The sequence below is a fragment of the Malurus melanocephalus genome, unplaced genomic scaffold, assembly GCF_030028575.1.
Source record: "Malurus melanocephalus ecotype Western Australia unplaced genomic scaffold, MMel_1.1 scaffold_201, whole genome shotgun sequence".
NCBI classification, from domain to species: domain Eukaryota; kingdom Metazoa; phylum Chordata; class Aves; order Passeriformes; family Maluridae; genus Malurus; species Malurus melanocephalus.
The window spans coordinates 694,307-704,119 of NW_026623433.1; the positions used below are offsets into that span (position 1 = coordinate 694,307).

At 52.6% G+C, this 9,813-nt stretch overlaps 2 protein-coding genes across 2 annotated transcripts; one reads left to right on the top strand and one right to left on the bottom strand.

Annotated features, from left to right (window-relative positions):
• Positions 1 to 1,915: 1,915 nt before the first annotated feature.
• On the top strand, positions 1,916 to 3,031 carry KCNJ1 (potassium inwardly rectifying channel subfamily J member 1). The gene has a single exon (XM_057373540.1). It carries the CDS (start codon positions 1,916 to 1,918, stop codon positions 3,029 to 3,031), a length of 1,116 nt encoding a protein of 371 aa, XP_057229523.1.
• Positions 3,032 to 5,211: 2,180 nt separating this feature from the next.
• Positions 5,212 to 7,113, bottom strand: LOC130577894 (collagen alpha-2(IV) chain-like). The gene is given in 2 exon segments (XM_057373543.1): positions 5,212 to 5,243; positions 6,204 to 7,113. Coding segments are annotated over 2 exon segments (942 nt in total).
• Between the last annotated feature and the right edge of the window lie 2,700 nt (positions 7,114 to 9,813).

Below are 9,813 nucleotides of genomic sequence, written 5' to 3' on the forward strand. Positions count from 1 at the left end.
CTGATGAACACATGTGAAGGTACTGGGTCTAATGGGAGCATTTCTGGCTTAGCCAGCTGAGACATCAGGCAGCTTCTCTAAGCTGATCTTGCAGGGTAAAGGGACATTGCCAGACAGCAATTTGTGACCTCACAAAACTGCTGTGGTGGCAAGAGGAGCCTCAGAAGGGGCACTCGGTCCTTTCCTGTGTCAGCTGTGCCACCAGCACAGACACTTCTCCAAGATTTAAATGGCTACAGTTAAAGAAGACAAATTTAACACTGAACCCCCATCAGCATCTAACGGATCTCTCAGGATTATCTCCATTTTGGACATATGAAATTAGGGTTTAGGGGAGGTAAAGAACTCTTGCCACAAATACTCAAGCACATGAAATCAAGCAAAATTTGGGCAGTCCATTGGCCACCAATTTGAGCCCAAGCATTTTGCTGCTGACCGAAAGGAAGCCTGGGTTGCCCAGTGATAGGAGGCARGGTTTGAGATAAGGGGTGCAGCATCTTAAGCTTGCCCTAAAAAAGCCATTCCTAAGGCTTATTTTACTGCCTTCCCTGCTGGAAAGGCAAAATAACAACAGAAACACAGAGCTCTCAGCAGCTCCTGATCCAGGTGCACACCCAGGTATCCCAAAGGAAACATCAGCCACTGCAGCTACATCAGACTGTGTGGCTGGGGATTCTCCTCCTCAGAGACCCAGCAGGCTCAGGACACCCTCTGTGAGCCAGCACCAGGAATATTTCCCCCTCCAGTCCTTACTTGGTTTGGGAGCCGCAGCATTTTGCCCCAGGRCATGTGATCAGAGCACACAGCTCGTTCAGCTGCTCCAGAAGGGTTTTGTTCAAGCAAAGCTGAATAAAGAGGCACACATGGGTCCAGGGCAGGCTCTCAGTGCACTGATCCAACATCCTCTGTGACAGCCAAATGCATTTAATGCTTGAAGGGTGATAAACTCAGAAATCAATGATTTCTAAGAACACGGCTAAGTTTGGGGTCAAACCCAGGCCTTAGGGTGGTSTGTGCCCATCCCAGGCAGTGTCTGGCTCTGCAGTGCCTCTCCCCACACCTGTGTGTCTGAGCAACTCCAACCTTGGGAATTATTTAAATACAGGTTGATCCAAATTTYAGACTGAACACATCTGTAGCATTTTCCCCATCAATGACTTTTATTCCCTGGGCCTCTTGTTAACATGGCCAGTCATAAAGGACAAAATAAGAGGCACACAGAGCTACACTTTCCTTTAAAGGATCAGATTCARAAATCCATTCTTAGTCTTAGCATCCCCTTTGTGGTGAACAAACCCCCAGACTGTCCTGCTGGAGTTTAATCTTTTTTTTTATTCTCACTTGATAATCCTATTTGAGWTGCTTGAGTGATTCCAGGGTCTGAATTTCACACCTCCAAACCCCRTCTCTAAGCACACTAAAAATAGCTGCACATCTGGTTTAATGATACCTTCTGCATCTGCTCCCCTTTTTCCCTCAATTTCCTGTCCACATTTCACCCGGGGTCTCCCCATGCTGAGGTACACACAAACCAGGATTCATCTCCTAAAAGGCAGGAAGGTCTCCAAACCCAGCAGTTTCCCCCACWTACACCCACGCTGGAGTTCCTGATGCTCCAAGCCTCACTTACACTGCTGAGCACAGGACAATATTAACACTTGACTGACTCAGGGTTTATTGAGCAAGCCAAAATGATTATTTTTTGCTGGAATGCTCCTTAGGCGAGGAACTGTGAGTTTCCTTAGCAGCTTACTGGAACTCTTCCCCATCAGCTGTGGGAAAATATGCAAATTCTATAACTCTGTCCTAAAYGAGTGTCTTGAGCCTGTGTCAGAGTTTCCCCCTGGCCTTCAGGTACAGATTGACCCCCACTGGTTTCTGTTTCTCGCTCTGCAGAGCACCCTCAGCACAGGGAATGTTCAGCTACCTCCGGGAACGCTTCAGCAGCCACCTGCGGGAGCGCAGCCGGCGCCGCGCCAGGCTCGTCTCCAAGGATGGCAGGTGCAACATCGAGTTTGGCAACGTGGAGCAGTCCAGGTTCGTGTTCCTGATCGACATTTGGACAACCATCCTGGATCTCCGGTGGAGGTACAAGATGACCATCTTCATCTCGGCCTTCCTGGGCAGCTGGTTCCTGTTYGGGCTGCTCTGGTACGTGGTGGCCTACATCCACAAGGATCTGCCCGAGTTCAACCCCTCCATCAACCACACCCCCTGCGTGGAGAACATCAACGGCCTCACCTCAGCCTTCCTGTTCTCCCTGGAGACCCAGGTGACCATCGGCTACGGCTTCAGGTGCGTCACGGAGCAGTGCGCCACCGCCATCTTCCTGCTCATCTTCCAGTCCATCCTGGGCGTCATCATCAACTCCTTCATGTGCGGGGCCATCCTGGCCAAGATCTCCCGGTCCAAGAACCGGGCCAAGACCATCACTTTCAGCAAGAACGCCGTCATCAGCAAGCGCGGGGGGAAGCTGTGCCTGCTGATCCGCGTGGCCAACCTGCGCAAGAGCCTGCTGATCGGGAGCCACATCTACGGCAAACTGCTCAAAACCACCATCACCCCCGAGGGCGAGACCATCATCCTGGACCAGGTCAACATCGAGTTYGTGGTGGATGCTGGCAATGAGAACCTTTTCTTTATCTCCCCGCTCACCATTTACCACATCATAGACAGCAACAGCCCCTTYTTCCACATGGCGGCAGAAACCCTCCTGCAGCAGGACTTTGAGCTGGTGGTGTTTTTGGATGGCACCGTGGAGGCCACCAGTGCCACCTGCCAGGTGAGGACGTCCTATATCCCTGAGGAGGTGCTCTGGGGGTACCGCTTTGCTCCCATCGTGTCCAAGACCAAAGAAGGGAAATACAGGGTGGACTTCCAGAATTTCAGCAAGACGGTGGCCGTGGACACTCCCCACTGCGCCTTCTGTCTCCACAACGAGAAGGAAGCCAAAGCCAAAGAGAAGAAAGGCTACGACAATCCCGGCTTTGTCTTGTCTGAAGTCAGTGAAACCAGTGACACAAAAATGTAGATCCAGGTATTGGTGGGACTGAGTTTTCAGAGAGAATTCAGCCATAAGAGGATCGATAAATAACTCAGTAAAACAGAACACAAACACAGGTTTGGGTTTGCTCTAACCCAGCGTTTGTTTTCTCAAAAGCCTCCAATCAAAGAGGAGCAGCCTACCAGTGATCACTATTTAACTACACTATATATATATATTTGATAGAATTTATATTTTTGTACCTAAGGGACATTTAATGAAGCTGCTATGTTGGAACTCGTCCAACTCACTGAAGTTCCCAGGAGCAAGCAAGGCTGTTAAAAAGCCTGAAAAGATGGGAAGAAATTTTAGGACGTGTTAAAGGTACACAGCTGCTGGAATGAAAAGCAGAACATGAAAAGGGGAGACAGAAGGAAAAGCTAAAGAAACCTAAGGGACTTAGGAGCYGAAACCTCAAAAAATTGTCTCTTTCTGGTTGCCAAAGTCCTCTATGAAAACAAACTCTCTGGCTCTGGAACTTGAGCACTTTTGAATGTTCTCAAACCATTCCTTCCCTCTTTCTTTGGGGCTGGCACAGCTGCAGGATGGAGCAGTAAGGGATGGTACAAGTTTAGGAAATAGAGAAGACGGAGCTTGGGCCAAGCTGCTGCAACTCCAACTCTGAAATCTGACTTGTCCTGTCTGAAAGCCTTTGGTTCCTTTCAGGGAAAAATGAAAACTGAAACACCAAGGAGAAGCAGAGATCCACTCGGGGACAGGAGGAATTTTGCAGTTTATTCCCAACCGTCCCAGCCTTCAGCTGCTCTTCACTGCCCCAAGAGCTGCCTGCCTGGGGAATAGGGAAACATTGGAAAGCAAATCTCCAGCAAGGAGGGAGATGGAGAACACACTGATTCCTTCACACCTGGCAGAAAACACTCTGCTGGGAAGAGAGAGGAAATTCCCAGCTCTGAATGTATCCTTCCCAAAAATCCCCAACGTAAATATAGATTATCTTCCCCTTTGAAGCACCAAGATCTTATTCCAACAAAAACATGGCCCAGGAGCCTCCTACCAACATTTGGCTTCAGATTCAGTTGCAGCCTGCTCATCTCCCCACAGCCCAACCTGAACCCCTACCGGAGACAAATCCTGCTCGGTGGGAGCCGAGTAGTGCTGAACATTTTCTGGGGATGATTTCTGACACTGAAGTTGCAAATGCAACAAGAAGCTTCWATACTCTTTTAGTGCATTTCTACTTCCTCAAAGGCTTTTTTTTCCTTTCCCCAACTCATTCTGTTACTGAGAGTTCTAGTGGCAGACCAAAGAGTTTTTTGGGAACTCTTCCCAGTGATGTAACTTGGCTCATCAATTTTCAATGTGGTGGTAAAATGGAAATACTGTTAAAAGCTGCWGGACTGAGTGGTTTTAAAAGAAAGGGAGAATTCATCAGGTCAGATGGTGACAGGAGAAAGTTGTGCTGCAAGTGAGCATGGTGTGAGGATGGAAATAAAACTCTAGGAACCAGAGAGGGTTCAGGTGTCAGCCCCAACGTGGTGTGAATTCCTCTGTTGGGTCAGAACAAATCATTCTGTGTCTCTGATTTGCCATCTGTACCATGGGACATAAACCCTGACATTGTACAGGGAACAATGTTCTGGACAGTTCCATCACTAAAGCACTTTAAAAGCCAATTCTCAGCTGTGCCAACCTTTCCTCAGTGCAYCACTGTCACCCCCTGCTCCACCTCTGCATGGAAAGCTCAGCACACAGAGTTCTGCCCTCATCAGAAGTGGCTGCACCAGGGCCAGGAATGTGACCAGAGAATCAGGAGTGAGACCTCTGGGGTAACTCACAGCTACTGCCTGATGTTTGAATTGTGCTGGTTTTGCAGCCTTGCAAGCCCACAGTGTGCAAACCATTTCACAGCCACAGCCACCACAGCACCTGAACCCCTCCAACCTCAGCACCCCTCAGACCATCAGCGTGCAAGGACAGCTTTGATCCCCAAAGCAAACATCAAGACATCAGTGACCATGCACCGAAACCTCAGAGGGAACAGGGAAGTGAAATGAAGTGTCCAGAGCGCTGGGCTGGGCTGAACCAGGAGGCTGCACCATCCTTGGAGAGCTGCTGCATCTCCTTCCAAGGCTTCCTGCAGCCCTGCCTGAGTGTGATGTCCCCAGAAAGTGGCACTGGCAGTGCTCAAGGCTTACAAGCTACAGCTCTTACCCCTGGGAGAAGAGATGCACCAAGATGCCTGAAACAGAAGCAGAAAAATTGTCCCCGCTGGACAAAAAGAGCAAGTCCAGGAAATCCGTATGAAAGATCAAACCCAGCTGGGCATGAGGAGTCAGGGAAGATCCCCACTTTAGGTACAGCTGGTTTGGGATGTTTGTGGGAAAAATGAATCAAAGGGTCTGCAGTGCCTGTCCAAGGRATGGTGCACACCTCCCGAAGTTCAGAGGGTCCCTAAACAATGCACTCCAGGCACTGCCCTTGGAGAGCCTCCTCAAAATCCCAAACCTCAACGTCCTTCATGATCCAGCCGTGGAGGCCTTTGCTGTCTCTGCAGCACGAGCATGAGGAGCTGTTCCACTGCCAGAAGTGGAAAAAAGGGCTGAGGGGCTGCCAGAACCCAAAAAGAAGGTGCCTGACCCCTCTGCAGGGGAGACTGTCCCCTGTTCCCTCTCCTGACAACCACACTGGCCTCGGAAACTGCAGCGCAAGGAAGCTGCAGCAGGGGAGGGTGACTGTGTTCTTTTGCATGTTTTGGTGCCATGGAGGGGATCCAGGACCGAAGGAGACTGAAGGGGATGGATCCAAAGCTGGCAGGGCAGTGACAGAGCCATCAGGCTCCCTCAGAGCAGGATCATACTGGGAGCTAACTGGGAATGCCAGAGTCACCCCAGGAAGTGCTGCCAGCCCCAGAGCGCAGGAGATAGAGCTGGGGCAGACCCCAGCAACAGCACAACCATGAGTGGGATTTCCTCTGGCTGTCCAGGGAGAGCTGCTTGTGCCTCAGCAGATAAAGGAAGGGGTTATCGAGGCCAGGCCACTTGGGACAGGCTCCAGGGGAAAGCTATTCTGGGGCTGTCAGCTCTGCTGCCATGAAGAGAAACTTCAGTTGAGAAGATGAAAATAAATGTAATCTTGCTGAGCAGAAGTGGCTGGAGGGAACCACAGAGCCAATATTGGGAACAAATGCTGGGCTCTTCACCCTGGCAGGGCTCCCCTTCCACAGCTCTGCTCAAGACTGGCTGTCCTGTCTGTCCTGGCAATCCTGGCTGTCCTGGCAACCCTGGTTGTCCTGGCAGCCCTGGCTGTCCTGGCTGTCCTGGCAATCCTGGCTGTCCTGGCTGTCCTGTCTGTCCTGGCAATCCTGGCTGTCCTGGCTGTCCTGGCAATCCTGGCAATCCTGGCTGTCCTGGCAGCCCTGGCAGCCCTGGCAATCCTGGCTGTCCTGGCTGTCCTGTCTGTCCTGGCAATCCTGGCTGTCCTGGCAGCCCTGGCAGCCCTGGCAATCCTGGCTGTCCTGGCAATCCTGGCTGTCCTGGCAATCCTGGCTGTCCTGGCAGTCCTGGCNCTGGCTGTCCTGTCTGTCCCAACAATCCTGGCAATCCTGGCAATCCTGGCTGTCCTGGCTGTCCTGTCTGTCCCAACAATCCTGGCAATCCTGGCTGTCCTGGCAATCCTGGCTGTCCTGGCAATCCTGGCTGTCCTGTCTGTCCTGGCAATCCTGGCAATCCTGTCTGTCCTGGCTCTCCCAACAATCCTGGCAATCCTGGCAGCCCTGGCTGTCCTGGCTGTCCTGGCTGTCCTGGCTGTCCTGGCTGTCCTGTCTGTCCCAACAATCCTGGCAATCCTGGCAATCTTGGCAATCCTGGCTGTCCTGGCTGTCCTGGCTGTCCTGGCAATCCTGGCTGTCCTGGCAATCCTGGCAGTCCTGGCAGTCCTGGCAATCGTGGCTGTCCTGGCTGTCCTGGCAGCCCTGGCAATCCTGGCTGTCCTGGCAATCCTGGCAATCCTGGCTATCCGGGCAATCCTGGCAGTCCTGGCAGTCCTGGCTGTCCCCTCTCTCCCCCTGGCTGCCCACCCTGCTTTAGCCCTTTGCACACACTGGGACCCATGGAGGTGACAGCCTGACCCAAAGGTCTGAGGAGAAAGTGCTGCCCCTCARCAGAGCAAATCAGACCATTCCTGCTGGGTTAAGGCCTCAAGGATTTTGCTGGGAAAGCCAAGCAGCCAGGCTTGGGAATAATGTGTCTGCACTAAACTTAATTTATCTTCTCATTTCACAAACAACATGTTTCTTCTACTGTATTTATTTTAAACATTCATTCAAGCTGTGCATAATATTTCAATCATTTTGAAATAGATTTACCCTCCTGCTGGCAAATGAATAAGGCATCCTGCTGACTGCTGGAGAAAGGGCCATGAATTAAAGTAACTGCTTTTGGTAAACTGACATGTGCTGGTTTGCTGTCTGTCTGCACACATGCTCCGGGAGGAACTGGGGGAAAGACACCCCTAAACAATAAAATAACAATAATAAAAACACCCCCTGGCACACTGTTCAGATGCTCCCACTGAGTTGCACTGCTGGATTGTGGCAGAGCTCTGCTGACAGCTCCCAGAGAATGCCAGGACAGGGATGCACAATTCCCTGGAAATTCCACTGCTCACCCACAACTGAGTCAGCAGTGAGCAAAGCCTGAAACACGTGGAAGGTGTCACATCCTCTTCCTGCTCTGCAGGCAAACTGAGGTGGTCACACCCTTGGGAATCCCGCTGGGAACAGCTGGGATTTCCCCCTCCTTTTCCCCCTACACCCACCCCTGCCTTGATCCACGGTGCTGACCCAGCTCCTGTTCCCCACACGAGTAGGGAGAAACCACAGCACGAGGTCAGGAATGTCAGCAGAGAAAGCGAGGGGAACTGTGCAAGTTCCAAAACCCTCTGCTGAATCCCTTTGCTGCAGCCCAGGGACGATCTGACGCCACCAGCACCTAAATCACATTTAACCCTGTGACAGCATCACTGGAACAGGAGTGAGGAAGGCTGAAGCTCTCCCTGTGGCTGCTTGAATACACACTAAAGAGAATTGCTGAGGCCAAGTTGACATTCCTGTGGTGGAAGAATCTGCCTGGGGACACTTGAACAAAGCCAGTGCTGCACAAGGCTGATGTGAATTGTGCTGCTCAGGGGAGGTGGGTGAGCTGGGTGGGGGGCTGGAGATGAAACACACTCAGTTTGTGACTCCTTTTTCCCACTACTGGCCCAACTTCAGTACAGAAAACATCAAGGCCTCGATCTCCTGGATAGCCACATCCCAGCCAGCTGTGCAAAGTCACCACATTAACCCCTTGTGACAGCCAAGCATGGAGCACAGGGATGCTGGCACATTCAGGGATGCGGGGGACCATCAGGGATGCTGGGGACTGCAGGGGTGCTGGGGACAATCAGGGGTGCTGGGGACAGTCAGGGGTGTTGGGGATATCAGAGATGCTGGGGAGCACAGGGATGCTGGGGACATTCAGAGATGCTGGGGACATTCAGGGATGTTGGGGACATTCAGAGATGCTGGGGATATCAGAGATGCTGGGGACATTCAGGGATGCTGGGGACATTCAGGGATGTTGGGGACATTCAGGGGTACTGGGGACATTCAGAGATGCTGGGGACATTCAGGGATGTTGGGGACATTCAGGGATGTTTGGGACATTCAGGGATGCTGGGGACATTCAGAGATGTTGGGGACATTCAGGGATGTTGGGGACATCAGGGATGATGGGGACATTCAGGGATGTTGGGGACATTCAGGGGTGCTGGGGACAGTCAGGGATGCTGGGGACATTCAGGGATGTTGGGGACATTCAGGGGTGCTGGGGGCATTCAGGGGTTTTGGGGACATTCAGGGGTATTGGGGACATTCAGGGAGGCTGGGGACATTCAGGGGTGTTGGGGACATTCAGGGATGTTGGGGACATTCAGGGGTGTTGGGGACATTCAGGGATGTTGGGGACATTCAGGGGTGTTGGGGACATTCAGGGGTGCTGGGGACATTCAGGGGTTCTGGGGACATTCAGGGATGCTGGGGACATTCAGAGATGCTGGGGACATTCAGGGCAGCCGCCACCAGAGCGATCCCGCGGTCCCCGCGCTGTTTTCTGTGCCGCTGCCACAGGATGGCACCGCTCACCTGCGGATCCGCAGCTCCGCAGCCCCAAACTCCGCGGCGCGATCTTGGAAAGCAAAGCAAGGCTTTATTGGGACCGTTCCTTGTTTTATTGCCCGAAGTTCAATGCGTGCGGTGGCTCGGTTTGGGCACGGGCCGTGCTCCTGGATGTGTTCAGCCCCTTCGCAGAAGAGTTGGGAATTTCGGCAGTGAATTCGGAGGTGATGTGTGAGTGGAGGGCTGGGGGCTGAAAACATCGGCAGCTGGTGCACCTAAAGAGGAGGGGAGGGTCAGGAAYGGCGGGGTTTGGTCTGGACAGACCCCTGTTCCATCGGGATCTGTGCTCTGTAACGTCAGACACGACCCTGCTCGCTGCTCTGTGCCCCAGATCCCCAGCGGTGTGGGGTTCATGCTGGGATCCCACGGCCTCTTCCAGCCTCACTGGTCCCAGGATTCTACCCCAGACCTCCTCGGGAAGGCCCCCAGTGCTCTCTCTCTCTCTGCTGATTTTGCAGCAGYRCCCAAGGTCCCTGTTCAGCCCCTCYGGGCTCCTGGTGCAGCAGGGACCCCAAACCCCTCCAAGGAGTCGCTGTCACCATGGCAGAGCCTGAAGAGCCACCCCATCCCTTGGGATGGTTCTGGAAGCCCAGAT